This window comes from Gymnoscopelus microlampas (assembly GCF_963454915.1).
Source record: "Gymnoscopelus microlampas genome assembly, chromosome: 11".
Lineage (NCBI taxonomy): Eukaryota > Metazoa > Chordata > Actinopteri > Myctophiformes > Myctophidae > Gymnoscopelus > Gymnoscopelus microlampas.
The window spans coordinates 24,779,109-24,798,531 of NC_139948.1; the positions used below are offsets into that span (position 1 = coordinate 24,779,109).

The window sequence follows — 19,423 nt, forward strand, 5'->3', positions numbered from 1 at the left end:
TTTTACCAATTCTCAGGGGGATAGTAAATCACTTAAGTAAAACCAGTGGGCCAGAAAGAGATAATTTAACTTTGGCACTGAGTTCAATTAACTGTTGTGCTGTGTCGAATAAGTTTAGTGTTTGTAAGAGTGTCTACTGTCTAGTAAGAATCCATAGAAACAGTTAACTCTCACTAGGTTTTATGCTTGGCTAAGATGCCTGTGCATTCTGCCAGTTGAAATTGAAAGTATGAAATTCTATCTAATTATTTCATGGTAGCTGCTACTGTATATGGAGGTCTTCACCCCTGTCCCAATATCAATATGCCCAAAGGTATATTGCAATAAATAAACATTTATGGTTTGTTGACATACAGTACTGCATAATTATCTTACTGCGGTAATGTTTTCAGCACTTTAGTGAGTCATAGGCTATTCTTCGTCAATTGCACATCGTGCACACGCACGCGTGCGCGCACACACACACACACACACACACACACACACACACACACACACACACACACACACACACACACACACACACACACACACACTTCACGACTGATACAATATCAAATGCATAAGCCTGCTGACTAGGAAAGGCATGCTTTAGGTGTTTGGGTTACAGCCATGATTAAGAGGCTCATTTAAGAGGAGTCGACCATACATTAATCCCCCAACAGTCATTGTTGGGGGATTCTGTTTGCGGAAAGTCAATTAAATACATTAAGCTGCAATGAGATTGATGTCCTACTCGGGAGGGGAATCCAGGTGTCTTAGCTGAGCTAAGACAGAAAGCCTGATTGGGCAGTGGAGACATTGATGCAGTACCTCTTGTCAACCGGTAGTGGTCCTACCTGACCACAGGATATCCTTTCTCAATAGAACAGCAGGGAGACCACCCTCTAACCACTGCAGATGTTCTAGCAATATTGGATTAACATACTCTACCATTGAGATGAGTTAAAACACATTTAATCTCTCTCTCTCTCTGTCTCTCTGTCTCTCTCTCTGTCTGTCTCTCTCTCTCTCTCTCTCTCTCACCTGACCCAGGTTGTCAAAGTTGTACTTTCGTCGTATCCACCGGAAGTTGGCCAGGAGGCAGTCAGACTTGTTGGTGACGTTTCTGGTGTCCATACCCTCACAGTGAAAAAACTTCCCTTTAAATAGCTGAATGGAGAGAAAGAGAGAGGGAGATACAGAGAGAGAGAGAGAGAGAGAGACGTGGATCACTTACATTTGTTGACTATAGCGTCCATGCCATTTACTCTGATCTTGCACAGTAAGTATTTACTCTCGGTTGTAGGACGGTGTCGCGCGCTGAAAATAGCAGACCTATAAGCTCACAACATGTCGCATCCGCAGTGCGTTGTGAGCTTGTACAGTGTACGTATGCTATTTTCGACATGATGGGGCACCGTCGTGCGACGAAGTATGAATCGGGCTTAAGAGTGACTGCTAAATGCCTAAATTGTAATTGTAAAATTTTAGGCTACAGTACTATGAAATGGCTGGCATGCTAAATTAATCCCCATCTTTGATCCTAAGCAAAGCCCTCTCTGTGAGCATGACTCATTCTAAACCCCAGGGCTTGCACTTAGCTCTGGGGTTTCACTGGAATTGTACTATAAAATACAAATTGTAAAGAGGTTCTACAATCCATGTAGCCTACGGTTAGGTGAAATGAGTGGATACAAATTCACAGCCCAAAACGAGAGCACTTCGTAATGTTTTTCTCATGAGTGTGATAAGTAGGCAACTTGGGAGAAATACAGTACTAGCGTGTGTGTGTGTGTGTGTGTGTGTGTGTGTGTGTGTGTGTGTGTGTGTGTGTGTGTGTGTTACCTGCACTCCCAGGATGCCGAACACAATGAAGAAGGCGCAGCAGATGAGGACAATGTTGCCGATGGGTCTGAGAGAGGTGATGAGAGTCTCAACAACCAGCTTCAACCCCGGAGCTCTACTGATGACCCTGCAACACACACACGCACGCACACACGCACACACGCACACGCACACACACACACACACACACACACACACACACACACACACACACACTTCATGTAAATATACAGATTAATGCAATACACACAGGCAAAATAAGAAATATACATAGAAATAAAGGACAGCCTGCAAGCAGACATGAATATAAATATGTAATAAAGTGGATGCTTAAAGGCATATTTAAGTTGATGAACTATAGCAGGTTGACAGTGTTGTTAATGCATCATGATTTATGAGTGGTGAGCCCACCTGCTATGTGCACACCCAGGCTACACTTGGTACGTAATGGATCTGTTCCGTTCTCGGAAGTCGCAACCATATGCTGCCACTATAATCAATGAAACCGGCTACTCTGAGCACAATGTCTCACATTTTACCGCGTGTTCGCAGCTGGTGCGGAGCCCTTCTTTGACACTGTATTATTGTGCTATAAAAAGTATATAAATGGTTGTAGTGTATATTTAGTGCATATTAAAACATGAAAGCCCATAAAGTCGTGGTCAGAAGCGCTCCTCGCAGCAGAAGAGGGAGAGTGAGTGGAGGCAATACGGGTACATCACTCACCAGGGAAGGAATGAGGGGATTAAATATCAATATAAAACGGGTAAACTATTTATAGTGGTGGTAATGAAATGTCGACTTTGCACAGCTGAATGAAATCGATGCGACAGGTGTGTTGGTGGAGTATGTAAATGGTGCGTGTACACAGATAATGAACACCGATCAAAGAATAAATAACACAATCGATCAACGTACAGTATGTATTTTCTTTATGGAGCTAGTGAAGATAGTGTGCGTGTTTTTCTTTTATTATTTAACCTGTTGATGTAAAATTGTGGATTGTAAAAACAAATAATATATATATGCAATCAATTTTAACCAGCCAAATTGTGGCAATACTGAATGGACGGTAGACAATTTAATTTTCCTTTTTAGGAACAGCTGTATATCTGTTATACCGTCCATATTGACTTATCGATAGATAGATTTTAATTTTTTTATCGACAAAACCTAAGCTTTTGTCTTTATCTTCCCTGGTGTGTTGAGAGAAAAACAGCACCCTTATACTGTTCTGTACACCAGTGGTTCTCAAACTATGGGTCGGGACCCCCAGGGGGATCCCCACATGATTTTGGGGGGGGTCCCCAGATGACAGTGAAGTGACAAATAAGTAATTAATACCCCAAAAAAAGAAAGAAAGAAAAGAAAACAGACCATTACTGCATCAGAAGTAATCAAAAACTATACTATACAAACTGGTCACACATTGCCCAAATTGTCAAATGATAAAGAGGCAAAAATTGTGAAAATAGCAGCTTGTAGAACTGCTATTTTCACAATATTTATCTGTGGAAGCGAGTCAAACAAAATGTAACGCCTCAACTCCTACAATTCCAAGTGTTTGTCAGGGTGGGGGGTGGGGGGGTCCCCAGTTCAAATATGATTATTTTGGGGGGTCACGTCCTGAAAAGGTTGAGAACCACTGCTGTACACGACTGTAAACGCACGCCGGACGCTGTTGTCGAAGCCGTTAGACATCTCCGTGCTGCTTCTGTCCCGCTACACAGCGCGCCCAGCATGGCCCGGGCCGTGAGCGTATACCTGAGTGGGCGCAGTGTCCGTAACAGCCGCAGGACTCTGAGGATCCCCAGGATCCTGTTTCCTCCTCTGTACGCCATAGACACCATGATGTCAACCAGTGACACAAACACCAGCAGCCCGTCCAGAACGTTCCAGCTGGACTGCAGGTAACTCTGCTTCCCCCAGCAGAAGCCCAGGGCCACCACCTGGATGGAATCATGGAACATAACAACACAACTAATCAATGTTTATGGGTTCACCCTCCGGGGAGCAAAAATGTGCTCAGCAAGTTTGAATCCGCCCATTAGATTGTGAAATAGTTTGTGTGCAAGTGGAATGTCTGGCCTAAGGGTGGTGCTAAGGGGAAGAGGCAATGGGGTCGCCAAAAACAAATAGAACGTGATCTAGAACGCGGCATCCACACTGGAGGTAGAGGAAATTTGTCACAAAAAACTTGAACAGAAATAATTAAATAAACTAGAAAAGTGCACTCCTATGAGCGCAGATCAAGCCAGGCCGCGTTGCCTACGCAGGGCTGTTTTGCGACTGACGCCACCATGAGGCCGATTGGAGACATTTGGAGTGGCAGATCATCCTTGGTCTTCTAGGAGTGCGCATGCAAAGTTTCACGCCAATTGGACGCTGTGTTCATGATGTGTGGCATTTTGTGCAAAACGGGCCCTTATCCCGCAAACTTCAAATCCCTTCCAATCGTAGCCAATCAGAAGGGAATCTGAAAAAGCTGACAGATACATTGTGATCACGTGACCACAGAGGTGATGTACAGTATACCAATTTGCATGAGATTTTTTTTTTTTTTACAAAAACTGACAGACAGACAGACAGACGGACGGAATCACAGGAGCGAAAACATAATCCCTCGCATTTGGCTGTTCCGGCCTTCTGGAGGGGATAATAATAATAACAACATGTAGTTTTACCTTTACGGTCATCTCAGCCAGGAAGATAACAGTGAAGACATAGTTGGATACACTCAGGAACACCCGCTCCTACAGGACCACGCACGCACACGCACACGCACACACACACACACACACACACACACACACACACACACACACACACACACACAAACACACACACACACACAAATTATATAACCTGCACGTATTGATTCTGGATGCTGTTGAGCTGTGCGTTTGCGTGCATATCAGTGTATTTGTGTACCGTATGTATATATGAGCTTAGTCAGCTTAGATGTGTGTCTGTGTGTATATTAAACGGACACATATACAGTATACCTTGGGAAAATGTATGTCCATAAAGACAAGTGTCACTTAATTCTTTAGTATTTAATAGGAGCCATCGTATGTTTTTCTCCCTCATTACTACTTTCTACCTACCAGTCCTCCGTCTTTTCTGAGCATTCCTCTCCTCATTGTTTTGTAAAGGATGTCGGGCTGAGGGTGAGAACTTATACCAACACCACCAAACACTTATAAATCTGAGTAACAGAGTATCTTCATTCCTGAAAGGCATTGTTAAAGCTGCAATCCATAACTTTTTTGCAAGTTGCAAAACTAATTATTAGAATGTAAATGGAACTGAACAGTTTGCACTATTGCATTGCATTGTATTGCAATGTCTCGCATCGTAGGATCAAGACAGGACTGAATTGAATTGTATTGATCTGTTGGCTGCCTAAAATGTATAAAGATGTGGGCATCCAAGTGGCACACGGGTAAAGTTCCTGGCCACCATAGAGACTAGGGGTTGGAATCCTCCACAGTGCATTCGGCTCGGCCGGGCGTTCAAATGAACACAATTGGCCAGGTTCGCATGTGGGAAGCCGGGAGGGGAGCAGAGATCTTTGTCTCTGCATTAGACTCTTACAGGTTGGTTGAGGTGCCTGTTCCCTGCATGCATCCTCTCAGTGAAACTCAGCTCTGGCAATTAAAAATAACCAGCAGGCAACTTCATGTACATCGGAGGAGACACATGCTCGTCTACACCCACCCACGTAACCAATTGTAGGGTTAGCGGTGACAGGGACTACGTGTGTGGGGACAATTGGATATTTGACTAACTGTAGTTCCCTTTTCCAGAAGGACATTTCCTGTTCCGTTTTCTCATACTGTAGCTTCATTTGATTGGCTCAGCAGCAGATTTGAACTGGCAACACACGTCACGACATGCTGACATGCTGCTGAGCCAATCAAATGAAAGCTGTGAGAAACTGACCCCGGAACAGGATACGTTTATACCACCTTCTGGCAAAGAGAACTACAGTTATGCAAAGAGCCTAATTGGCATAACGGCTAAATTGGGAGAAAAGGAAAAAACGTCGAACATGTTTTTCTAGATGCATCAGATGGCTGATGGCGTATGAAGATGCTTTTGTAATCGTTCTCAGGGGGTGAGACGCACACCCCTAGTGTGTGTGTGTGTGTGTGTGTGTGTGTGTGTGTGTGTGTGTGTGTGTGTGTGTGTGTGTGTGTGTGTGTGTGTGTGTGTGTGTGTGTGTGTGAAACTCTGTCACATATTCTGAACGGCTGCCATGTATATAAGGGAATGTACATTGCTAGGCATGACAGAATTGTTGACCTAATAGCTAAGGACATAAGCTCATATGTTTCATCATCTGCCAAAATGTATAAGCACTCTTGTGTTTCAACTGCCATGTTCATGCGCAATAATGAAAATGATGCCTTTTCAGATGTCACAGCTAATACACCAGATGTTGTTGTTGTTGATGAGGACAGTAGAGAAGTGACCATTTTGGAAGTGGCATGTACATTTGATCACAGTCTGGAAGAGGCATTCCTTACAAAGGTGCTTAAGTACCAACGTCTTAAGGATGCTATCATGCAGCTTGGTTACAAATGTAAACTGCTTGTGTTCGTATTTGGAAGCCTCGGTAATGTCCATAAATCAGTTGTGAGAGGCCTGCAGAATGCAGGAATGCCCAAGCCAAAAGCTAAGGCATTGGCAAAATTCTGTTCAATGTCTGTGATAATTGGCAGTCGCCATATATGGAGGAGGCGATGCTTCCTGTACCCGTGATCTGTATTCTGAAATACTTGTCGTTGAGCTTTTTCCAAGTTTGTCCATCTACTATTGTTTGTGTTCAAGAATTTATTGTTAAAATGTGAACGCAAATAAAGATGTTAAATGTGTGTGTGTGTGTGTGTGTGTGTGTGTGTGTGTGTGTGTGTGTGTGTGTGTGCGTGTCTCACCGTGCTGTGAGGCTGTATGTCTGGTCTCTCCAGAGCGATGGTGATGCAGTTCAGAAAGATGAACACCAGAACGATGTGGTCAAACATCTTATGAGAGATCATACCCTGACACCATTTACGAAACCTGCACACACACACACACACACACAAGTAGGCGCACGCACGCACACACACACACACACACACACACACACACACACACACACACACACACACACACACACACACACACACACACACACACACACACACACACACACACACACACACACACACACACACACACACACACACACGAAGAAGAAGAAGGCAAGAGGAAGGCTCGCGTTAATGAGATGTCTTCTGTCATTTCAACATATTGACTTACTGTAACCGTGACAAAGAGATAGAGAATGAAAAGGGAGAGCCAAGATAAAGGCAATGAAGGAAAGCAGGAAAAGAAGCAAGGAGAGAGGGAGAATGAGATAAGCAGTTAAGGCAAACGAAACCACAAACATGAAAGAATACCGACTATATATTGAATATTATACATTATGCATGTTAAGCTGCATCTTAAGTCTAAACCCTGTGCGTATGTATGAAAATATGCAGGTGAGAGCAAGTATGTATGTATTTATGTTTGTCATTTCACCTTCATTTAATCCTCGCATTGAAGGATGGGCCCTCATTTGCAAAAGAAAATGCAGAGATTACAATAAGTGAGCGCAAGAGTGTGGATGTTATGAAAGATGGGTGATGTGTGTGCGCGCGCGTGTGTGTGTGCGTGTGTGCATGTGCTTGTGTACAGTACATGTATTATTATAAAATCGCCGTCCTAAAATGTTGAAGTCCTCCCAAGTATAGTAATACAAACATGTTTGTGTGTACCTGTGTGTACCTGTGTGTACGTGTGTGTGCGCATGCGTGCGCGTGTGTGTGTGTGTGTGTGCGCGTGCGCGTGTGCGTGTGCGTGTGTGTGTGTGTGTGTGCGTGCGTGCGTGCGTGTGTGTGTGTGTGTGTGTGTGGTGACACCTACGGGTTCTCTGGAGAGAAGAGGTAGAGCGCCCATTCTTCATGTTCTCTGCACCAGCGTGGTTTCCTGCTAAGAAGCTCCTTCTTGAGCCGATACCACAGAGAAGTCTGAGGGGAGGTCAGAGGTCACAGTGTCAGCAAACACAAAATGCAACCATGTCGTTCTTTTCTATCCTCGTCCTCTTCATTTTTCTTCTATTTTTAAGGAATATATATATCGTTGTTGTCAGGTAGAAACTTTGTATGCTCTTGTACTGTATGCCCAAAGCCTTTCCTTTTTTATTACTATTTTTAAAACATTATAAAATAGTGAAAATAGCCAATCTACAAGTGAGACGTTGAGAGCTTGTACATCTGCTATTTTCACTACTTTTGTGTGACACTCTTGAATGATGAAGTTGGACATTTTCGATTGGCGATTCAGCAAAACTCTCTCAAATGCGTTAATGACTGTAAATGTACAAGTTCACAACCAAAGATCAACCATCCATGTGGCATGGAAATGGGGACGAGGGGACATCACTTTTCCGCATTCACCCAGCAGATGGCTTGCTCAGATGAGCACACGTTGCGGAGTTGTCTTTTGACACTTCGCCAAGGGTCGAAGTCGGTGACCTTCTGATTAGCAGACAGCCTCTCCCACTCAGCTATGGCTGCCCCCCAAATGAGAGCAATAAATAGCATCCCCCCATGACTGAACCACTTTGAAGTGGCCGCCGCCCTCATCAATTACCCCAAACACACAGTAGATTACAAACAATGGATCGTTGCAACCGCAGACCAGAGGGAGACGCCGCTGTATTGCTAACGCTGGCACTTTCACCTTTAAATCTATGGAGGCCGATAAGCAAGTGTTTACTCGTTTAAGTAGAAATTAAGTTAATTGGGCCGAGAGCACCAAAGGTTCCTAAATTATCTGCACTCGACAGAAACTGAAGTGAAAGTCGTTAAAGTTAGAAATAAAACAAACGGCAGAAAAGCTTTGCACGGGCTTAGCTCCACTGCAAGGTGCTCTACCTCAGGACTCTTATTAAAAAAAACCTGAACAAATTTAAGCTGCTCACACGCTGCTCCGTTGGCAGGCTGCCACCTGTGTGTGTGTGTGTGTGTGTGTGTGTGTGTGTGTGTGTGTGTGTGTGTGTGTGTGTGTGTGTGTGTGTGTGTGTGTGACACAAAAGGAACCTGCTGCTCAAAGAGCCTCAATCCTGAACTCAGTAATCCTTTACATAAGCACAAACGCACACAGGTGCATACAGCGCTCGCTCTCTCTCTCCCTCTCTCTCTCACACACACACACACACACACTTGAGGCCCTGGCTTCCATTAAGGCTCTTATAATGGTTGTGTCCAGGGAGAAGCATATTGTTGAATCAACCCTATCACAACAGAGCTCACCCAGAAGCACTGTGGAAGTACTCAGCACGCAAAAAGGAGATGAGGTTGCAAGGGCTGACATGTTTTTTGTTCATTTAATAGTAGGACTCATTTTCAACCCAATCCGACCTCCATTGACTGCCAGTCTAACATTAAAGTTCTAAAAAGTAAGAAATTCCTCCTTGTCCTACTGACAGAGTGCACACAAGAAATGTGGCGCTTACTGGTCCAGAGGTTTGCAAGATTAGCATTGAACACACACTCACACACACGTACACGCACACACACACACACACACACACACACACACACACACACACACACACACACACACACACACACACACACACACACACACACACACACACACACACTTTATACTGTATTCGCAATCCATAAACAGGTTGTTTTCTAGCCAGCAAGAAAACAACTACAACCAAAGCCATTCAATTAAAAGCATAAAGAGAAAGTTCACCTCCAAAATGACTTTTCTTTTTTTATTGATTACACACCCCATGGAGATTTTTGGGGTTTTGTCCCATTCCTAAGCCAATCATTTGATGACCAGCAGAAAGATACTAATGTCTCGGGTAGGAGACTCAAAGTTGACACTTGAGTCTCCTACCTGAGCCGCCGCCGGTCATCAAAGTATTGGCTTAGGAATGGGACAAAAACAAAACAATCTCCATGAATTCAAGTCTCCGTGGGGTGTGTAATCGATCATTTTGGGGGTGAACTAGTTAAACTATCCCTTTAACCTCCCTCTAGTCTTTACCATGTTACAGTACGTACCATAACACACAGCTGAGAGGGATACACAGAGGAAGCCAAAGAGAGGCAAACAGAGAGGAGAGAGAGAGAGAGTTACAGTATGGAAAATGTACATATTTACAATATGGAAATAGATAGGAGCTCAATCTAAAGCCTGATGTACACATGGTTGACTTGAAAATCTGTTATTTTTGGGGAGCAACAACATATAAATTAAGCTTAAAGAATCATAGGCCAAAGCTGACATTGGACCGGAGGAGTCAGACAAGCAGACACTCAATTTCCTGCTCATATCAGGAGCGCACACATATAATTGGAAAATATTGTAAGCCAGTGCGTAACTGAAAGCTAATGGGATATGCCAGTCTATTGACATTCCACTCAAATCAGCGGAGTTTGTTTCCTAGAAAGACCTTACCTAATAGCGGAAGGGACAGGGAGTATTTACTGGTCCCCGGGGCAGAGGAAATTACCACCCACAGAGATTAAATGTCAGGCACTCCCCATTAAATATGTAGTATTAGTAGAACTGATGAAGTGTCTCCGATGAGTGTTTCAGAGTGTTTAGATTATCTGTCTGATTCTCTGTAGATTAACCCCTGATATCCTTTCAGGATCAGGGGTTCTCACACTTGGAAAGCTGCCCATTAGTGCTAAACAAGCAAGATGGGGTCTAAAGGAACAGCATGGCTTCCATGGGGTTCTCGGACATCATGTGGCCAGTCTACGGTGTCAGTCATCTACGAGGGCACAACTATGTCGTCAGTCATCTCCACAAGTCCATATCTGGCATTTCCACCCACTGTCTGTCCAGCTTACGTAAATTTGGCAAAAGTGAAGAATCGGCTTCCTCAATTCCTTCCTGCACATGCTAATGGTAAATACCCATCTGCAATTTCAGATCGAAATTGGTCTATCTCCTGAGTGGTCAACCCACTGAGGAGAAAAGGAGATGAGGATGCAGGGGCTGACATAGTTTTGTTCATTTAATCGTTTTTTTTTTCCAACCCAATCCGACCTCCATTGACTGCCAGTAAAAAATTGTAAGTTCTAAAAAGTAAAAAATCACCTCCTTGTTTTTTTCTGCGTTTTTGGCAAGAAAAAGCTATATTCAACAGCCAATAACTAAAGAACGGAGGGTCGCAGTGACACGCTTTTACCCCCGATGGAAGCAGAGACACTCCTCCGTCTTTTGCGACACTCGGTGTGTCGATCGTCCTAGAGTGAAATATTCTGTGGATTGTCAAAAAGACTCAAAATAAGGTAAAAATGCTGGCAATGGCTACAGACTGTTCTGAAAAACTCTGGCAGTGAATGAGCGGGGGTCCTTCAACTGAAAAAAGGCCGAGAATCACCATTTTAGGTAACTCACCTCGTCCTCCATGTCGTCTTCAGGCGAGGAGTCGTCCTTGGGGTCCGAGGTGACGTTGGGTTCGTAGGTCAGCGTCCTCCCGTTGCAGTCCCCGTACTCCGCAATGACCGACGGGCACAGCGTGGACGCCTGCAGCAGTTCCAAGGACACCGGGCGGGGGGGAACCCTGACAACCAGCCCCGCCTCCCCTTCCTCTTCCCCGTCCTCCTCCTCCTCCTCCTCCTCCCCCCCACCACCCTCGCCGGAGAGCAGGCTCTCCCGCTCGCCGCTGGTGTCCCTCCGCTTGAGGCTGGGGGCGCGGCCCAGGCTGTTCCAGCTGGAGCGGCGGCTGCCCCACGAGCTGCCCCCCCCCATGCCGCGGGCCGGGAGAGGCGAGCGTCGGGCGGGACTCGACTGGCCCTGCAGGAGACAGCAGGGGGCAGAGTGTGAGCGCAGGGATATGGACCATTCACAGTTTGCGTAGTGCAGAGATACATTATATTTGTGCACATATACGCAGGTTTGCTCCATTTCCCCAAAAAGTATACAGGAGTGCAATTAAGTAAAGGACCCAGTAGAAAAATACAAATAAAAGAAAGGTCAACCTGAAGTTAAACTAGATCCCATGCAAAACAAGAAAAAAGTGCTGTTCATAATTGTTCATGGGTGTGTGTGTGTGTGTGTGTGTGTGTATATATATATATATATATATATATATATATATATATATATATATATATATATATATATATATATATATATATATACATATATATATATATATATATATATATATATATATATATATATATATATATATATATATATATGTATATATTAGGGCTGGGACTCGATTAAAAAAAATAATCTAATTAATTAGAGGCTTTGTAATTAATTAATCAAAATTAATCGCATGTTTAATCGCATATCAATATTTGACCTGAGAAGCAATTTCTTTTCAGTAAAAACAGATTTTGGTATATGAGTGAATCAATGAGTGAATACATAAGTTTAAGCAACAAAAAATAGTTCTGCACACAACCGTGTTTTTATCCACGCTTCCATCAGAGAGTTTTTTAAATCTAAATTTCCCATCCACTGGGCCAAGCAAAGCAGTCTGATCGGCTTCTTGTCCCATCGTGTGAACTGGGGTGTGTTGGCTGTTGGTTGGTGCACTGGTATGATTGGTACGCCTGAAACTCGTCCAGTGAGAAGGTTCTGTGGTGCATAAACTAAGCGCGATTAAAATGCGATTATTTTTTTTAATCGTGTTCATTTTCTGTAATTAATTAATCTAAATTAATCAGTTAAAGTCCCAGCCCTAGTATATATATATATATATATATATATATATATATATATATATATGTTATAGTACAGTACGATGTTACAGTATGATTGGAAAACCCCGTTGGATAGAAAAAGCGCTCAGTTTTCGGCGTGAGACTTTTGGCTTTGATGTCGCCGCGGTACAAACCGAGCGCTCCGCTCCCTCCCACGGGCGCCAACGTAGAAGAAAACGAGCGCTCCTTTTTTAATCCGACGGGTTTTCCAATCGTACTGTAGCGTATACACTTTAAATTCAAGGAATCTTTGTATATACAGTATCTGTCTGTCCTTCACATATCTCGATAACTTCATCCAACTGGCCACTGTACTTATCCTACTATAATTCTACTAACCTCTGTCTGTAGTGGTGAAGCTGCTACCCGGTTCTCCTCAGTGGCTGGAGCAATTGCTCTGATTTTGCACACAGCCATTGACCATTACCATCTGAACTTAACTGTGAAGCCCGTTTTTCAATTTCATCAAATCTCAGCTTCTTATTAGCGTTTATGTGTCAAACAATGGTGGACTCTTGATCAAACTGCGCATGCGTCGCGTCGCGCCTGTGTGTGTCTACAGCGCGGACCTTTTACCCCCGGTCTCAGTAGCGGGGGGCGGGGCGGGTGCGAGGAGAGACAGGCGAGTTGAGTGAAACGAGTTGGGGAAGCACACTGCTCACGCGACAGGACATGCAATAACCCCACGATTGCAACTACTTTCGCCTGCACACTTCACCGGGTATGGTCTAGTATACCGTAATTGTAATAAGTAATTTTTCTGTCTAAAGTAAAGGCAAAACTCGTTAAAGCTATATAGTACATTAGGCATTTGATATTTTAGATGTTTTTTATGTTTGCTAATGGCTTGTGAATGGGAAAAGGAAGGAAGGAGTTTGGTGCCTGATCACTTCCTGAAGGCCCAGCAGTACTGTCACTCACCAGAGATCGCTGGTCATAGGCCGAGGGGTCCATGGAGGCGGAGCTTCCACGACGAGAATCCACGTGACCAATCACTGCCTCTGAATATCCCAAACCCACGTCGCTGTACCCATGTCCCGCCTCTCTGTAGATGAGCTCATCCCCCAGAATAGACTCTGGGCCCAATGAGCTCTTAGGGGTGGGCATGGGTGTAGCGGCTGTACGCATAATTATGGGAGGAGACAAAGAGCTGCGAGGGTCAATGTGACCGTTGGCCGTCATCATCAGAGAGTACATCTTCAGCTCTGGGGAGAAAAAATATGAAGGAGAAGTGGCATCACCTTGATTATTATCAACTTCTTTATCTGCATCATGATCTGCACTAAACATTTGTTCATCTTCTGTCATCTCCTCTCCTCCATGTTGTCTGGCCTACCTGTGTCTCTAAGTTGCTCCACCTTCTCATCTTCCTCAAAGTTGTCCGACTTCTTATCATCATCAGACTCCGACCGGTTGGCATCCCCCTGACACACACAAGCACAAGCACACACACACACACACACACACACACACACACACACACACACACACACACACACACACACACATTTGCATATGGTAAGCGAAACGAAACAAACTACAATTTCACATCTCATAGACCTTCTGGACGTCAAAAACAAAGATGGCTGTATATTCTCACCTCGGCTTGGAAGCCCTCGACCAAGATGGCCACCAGTAAGTTGAAGAGGACGTAGTTGCCGAACGTCATGAGGGCAACGAAGTACAGAGCGGCCACAGGAGACGTGGAGGCCATGCCGTTATATAACACTACGTTCCAATCCTCCTGGGTCAGAATCTACACATACACACACATAGAGAGATAAATACATAGAGACATACATACACACGTGGGTGGGTAGGTATAGCTGCCTTCAATGCCATTATACAACAGTATACCTCAGCTCAATACACCTGACAGAGAAATAGCGCGCGTGTGTGTGTGTGTGTGTGTGTGTGTGTGTGTGTGTGTGTGTGTGTGCACACGCACGTGTGCACATTTATCCGAGTGTGTGTGAGACCTGGAGCTTGACTGATGAAAGCCTTTAACACTGGGATGTAGTTCATGAAAGCTCACTTTGTCTCTGCCCACTCATTAAAACGGTGTCCGTGACTCAATGCACAGTGCTGTGTGTGTGTGTGTGTGTGTGTGTGTGTGTGTGTGTGTGTGTGTGTGTGTGTGTGTGTGTGTGTGTGTGTGTGTGTGTGTGCGCGTGTGTGTGATATTGTATAGTCCCCAGGTGCCTGTAGGGGCCATAGTGAGTATAACTCCCTCAGATGGCACTCAATTCTACTTACAGTAGTATTGGACAAAATGCTTTTTCAGCATCCCTTTCAGCGTCCACACACACACACACACACACGCACGCGCGCGCACACACACACACACACACACACACACACACACACACACACACACACACACACACACACGCACACTTCAGCATTCCATGTTTCTGGCTTTCTGCTGACACCTTCACTATCAATAAGAGGACCATCTATCAGTAGCAACGGCACAATATTCTCATACACACATGCGTGCGCGCACACACACACACACACACACACACACACACACACACACACACACACAAACTCACACAAACACACTCACACAAAAGAAAGAGCAAGAGGGGGAGAGAAAGTGAGAGAGAGACTATGGGGTGGACAAGAGGTTGACACAGATACTGTATAGTACACACATGAATGATCATGAGTTGACAGTATATGGCTTTCTATGCGGCATCAGGTTTTACAGTAAGAGAAGGCCAACAGCCAGCTTATCTCTGTACACAGTAAACACAGTAAAAATCCTCAGTGTTCATTTAAGTCTGACAGTCTACATTTGCACACTCTCAGAAGTTACAGATGGACAAATGAACACTGAGGATTTGACTGTGTCGCACGCTGTTTCTCTACACAGGATTATGAGTTTCTTCTCATATGCTGAGTTTGAGTTACAGGCTAGTATGCTATTGAAAAATCTATCATTGCTTTCATGGAAATAAAAAGGAGCTTATACTCACACAGTTATTTTCAATAATGGCTGAGTTGAAGTTTTTGTGAAAATATTTCTATATGGTAGAGTATGCTAACACAATATAACTTGGACAAGGCCTTTGACACAATACTGTTTCTGGTTTGACACGAATTTTGATCTGGAGGTCAAAATACATTTTCTCCCCGGAGCAAGCAGGCAGGGCTCTATCAGCTCAGTGAAATTTTCAGCACTTGCACAGAAGACCCGGGTTCAAATCCGGGGTAGAACAGGAAAGCTACATAGTGCAGCTTTAAGGGCGGTTCATTCATGGTAAGACAGACAACCCCTGACCTGAAACACAGTGACGATGGCCCACAGCAGAGAGTCAAAGTTCTTGCGGTCGGGGATGGTGTCTCCGTTCTCTGTGCGGAGGCTGAACTTGCAGCCAAACAGGTGCATACCCAGGATACTGCAGGGGGACACAACACACAAGAAACACACACGTGTTGGATCGGTGCAGTGGTGGAAAAAGTACTCAAATGTTTTACTTAAGTAAAAGTATCAATACGATCGTGTGTCGATCGTCCTGGAGACAAAATATTCCGTGGCTCTTGAAAGGTTAGTAAAAATGCTCAAAAACAAATGAGTTCATGCATTATAAGTTTAGCGGAACAGCACATTATAAGTACCATACTTAGTCAGTTATAAGGTGTCGTTATAAGGTGCCTTTATACATAAAGACACTTTATAACTACTTATAGGCCTTTAAGTAAAGTGTTGTGCCGTCTTGTATTGTATGTATACCTGAACGTGAAGATGAAGAGCATCAGCAGCATGCAGAAGGTGGCCACGTTGTCCATGGTCTTCATCAGGACCACCAGCTGTCTCCTCAGGGCAGGGAGGAAGCGGACCAGCTTCAGAACGCGCAGCAGACGGAACGTCCGCAGAACCGACAGACCGCCGTCCGCCTGACCCACGATCTCCCAAACACTGCCAAGAAAGAAACACACACACAGGCCTCTAAGCTTGAGGGTTTGAGGGAAACAAGCAAGTTAATACTTCGTCCTTCAAAGAGAATTTGGGCCCGGGCGGCTGGCGTAGCCGTCTGGGCACCTAAGCTGCTAATCCTGACAGGGTGTCGCGGGTTCAAATCCCGATCGCGACGACCTTTGCTGCGTGTCACCCCGCCATCTCTCTCCCCATTTCCTGTCAGTCTACTGTATTATCTATCAATAAAGGCAGAAAAATACCCCCAAAAAATATATATAAAAAATGTATATATATATTTGCAAAAATAGCCACTCAACAAGTTCACAGCGCATTGTAGATCTGTTATTTTAGCTATTACAAAAAAAAGAAAAGAAAAAGAATTTTGCCAAAATAGGCATGTCAGGGTTAACGCGGTCAACGTACATTTTTTAAATAAACTGTTAAATTGTGATATTATCAAACATAAATATCAAACATATCAGTCTACATTTATTTACCAAAGGGAAATGCATCCATTTAATACAGCATGACCAGAAGCAGGGATATAACATATCCCCAATTCCCCAGCACCAATAAAAAGATGGACCCCCCCCTAAATGAACCCTCTGTGGGGCAAATGAGGGGCTGAAACATTTGACACATAGGAGCAGGAATGGGTACAGCTGGCGCTAAGTGGCAGTGGCAGCTGTGCAGGGAGCTCAGGTTGGCACCGCATGTTGCCCCAATGTTCAAAGTCATTTTGGCAGCTTCTGATTCATGCCTTAGAGGTTTAAAGCTCGCTCATGGGAACGGGTTAGCAACAAAGACAGGATAGGACCATGACTAGGCCATCTGCCTTGTCTACTTCCCTGGAGTTCCTGAGCAACACACGCACGCACGCACGCACGCACGCACGCACACGCACACGCACACGCACACGAGCACGCACACGAGCACACACACACACACACACACACACACACACACACACACACACACACCACACTCTACCTGTAGGGCAGTGGTGGAAAAAGTACTCAAATGTTTTACTTAAGTAAAAGTAACAATTCTGCAATGCAGAAATACTCTGTTACAAGTAAAAGTCCGGAATTCAAAATGTACAAAAGTATTGGCATCAAAATGTACTTAAAGTACCAAAAGTAAAAGTACTCATTGTGCAGAATGTCCCATTTTAGTTCCAAATGCATTAACAATATTTTGAAAATAGCCGATCTACAAGCCACAATGCGTCGCATCGCGACGCATTGTGAGCTTGTAGATCTGCTATTTTCAAATGGCCGAAATATATACAGAGCTGAAGTGGTTAATGTGTGTTTTGTAATGATAATCAAAATCTACAAAGTAACTAGTAACTCCATTTTTCTAATAATTGTAGTGGAGTAAAAGTACAATATTTGTCTCTGAAATGTATTGGAGTAGAAGTAAAAGTACTGAAAATTGGAAGTAAAAACACCTAAAAATTGTACTTAAGTACAGTACTTGAGTACATGTACTTAGTTACTTTACACCACTGCTGTAGGGTTAGGGTAAGCTGCAGGGTTATGGGAAAGTCAGGGGCTGATATAGGATATTGCGTTAGTGCCTGTGTGGAAGGGGATAGTTGTCTACTGAGTGTGCCAGTTTATTGCCGCCACACATGAGGCAATGCATTTATAGACACGGTAATGTAATCTGTGAATATTTATAATCACAAGCACTGTGGTAATACGTTGCTATATAATGGCTTTGTTTCCTTGTACTGTAGCACGCTGTGTCTGTAAGTAGACAGTAATGCTACGTTGAAGAATGTCCCTATACTTCATAATGTGCTTACGACTGTGTGAAAACACAATGTAGAGAACAAAACACTACCTTCTATGTACAGGCAGTACACTGTATATGACTATAAACAAACTATGTTCTCACAATAGTAAAAAAAATATATACAATACTGTACATCTCCCCATACAGTACAGTCAGTGGTGTAAAGTAACTAAGTACATGTTATCACCTCCCCCATGACAGCCGGGGCGCCTGATGGAGGGGAAAGGAACTGGTTGGAATAACGTGTTCCTTCCACGCGCTACGTCCAACCAGGGAAACTCCCCCCTGTCAGGTGACAAGAAGGTCAGTTGGCTCTCATGCACTGAAGGAAGCATGAGCTCGGCCCTGGCCTCCCTGGCTGTGGGGGACTGGTGTAGCGCTGGTGTAGGACTGGTGTAGCGCCCAGGATCACTTAAGAAATTGGCACCAGGTGAAAAAAATGGGTTACAAAAATCGCGGGATAAAAATGTTTTTTAAAAAAAGTACATGTACTCAAGTACTGTACTTAAGTACAATTTTGAGGTATTTTTACTTTGCGAAGCAACGCGTTGTGAGCTTGTAGATCTGCTATTTTCAAACATTTTAGTACTTTTACTTTTGGTACTTTAAGTATATTTTGATACCAACACTTTTGTACTTTTATTCAAGTAGCATTTTGAACACAGGCCTTTTAAAAGTAACAGAGTATTTTTTACTAGAGCATACCCGGTCGACGCATCCGTGGGGGGATATGCGCACATGATCTGGCAACCCGGGAGGCGACACTGTTTCACACATAAACGCTAATAAGAAGCTGAGATTTGATGAAATTGAAAAACGGGCTTCACAGTTAAGTTCAGATGGTAATGGTCAATGGCTGTGTGCAAAATCAGAGCAATTGCTCCAGCCACTGAGGAGAACCGTGAGGAAAACCGGGTAGCTTCACGCACCACTACAGACAGACTCACCCCTTACTAGAATTATAGTAGGATAGTAGGATAGTAGGATAGTAGGATAGCGTGGTATTGTAGTACTTTTTCCACCACTGAGTACCAGTGTTAGATTTTCATGACAGCTCCGTTGTGCGAATAGAGAA

At 44.0% G+C, this 19,423-nt stretch overlaps 1 protein-coding gene across 1 annotated transcript in view; it reads right to left on the reverse strand.

The window, feature by feature from the left end:
* The window catches only part of cacna1ha (calcium channel, voltage-dependent, T type, alpha 1H subunit a), a 107,857-nt gene that overhangs the window by 25,776 nt on the left and 62,658 nt on the right, over window positions 1-19,423 (reverse strand). The window contains exons 13-24 of the mRNA XM_084071988.1: window positions 16,360-16,545; window positions 15,907-16,024; window positions 14,218-14,373; window positions 13,954-14,041; window positions 13,539-13,822; window positions 11,296-11,694; window positions 7,783-7,886; window positions 6,768-6,891; window positions 4,512-4,580; window positions 3,592-3,776; window positions 1,828-1,954; window positions 1,027-1,152 (exon numbers count right to left, since the gene is read on the reverse strand). Coding sequence (XP_083928114.1) covers window positions 1,027-1,152; window positions 1,828-1,954; window positions 3,592-3,776; window positions 4,512-4,580; window positions 6,768-6,891; window positions 7,783-7,886; window positions 11,296-11,694; window positions 13,539-13,822; window positions 13,954-14,041; window positions 14,218-14,373; window positions 15,907-16,024; window positions 16,360-16,545 — 1,966 coding nt within the window. The remainder of the gene's footprint in view (window positions 1-1,026; window positions 1,153-1,827; window positions 1,955-3,591; window positions 3,777-4,511; window positions 4,581-6,767; window positions 6,892-7,782; window positions 7,887-11,295; window positions 11,695-13,538; window positions 13,823-13,953; window positions 14,042-14,217; window positions 14,374-15,906; window positions 16,025-16,359; window positions 16,546-19,423) is intronic.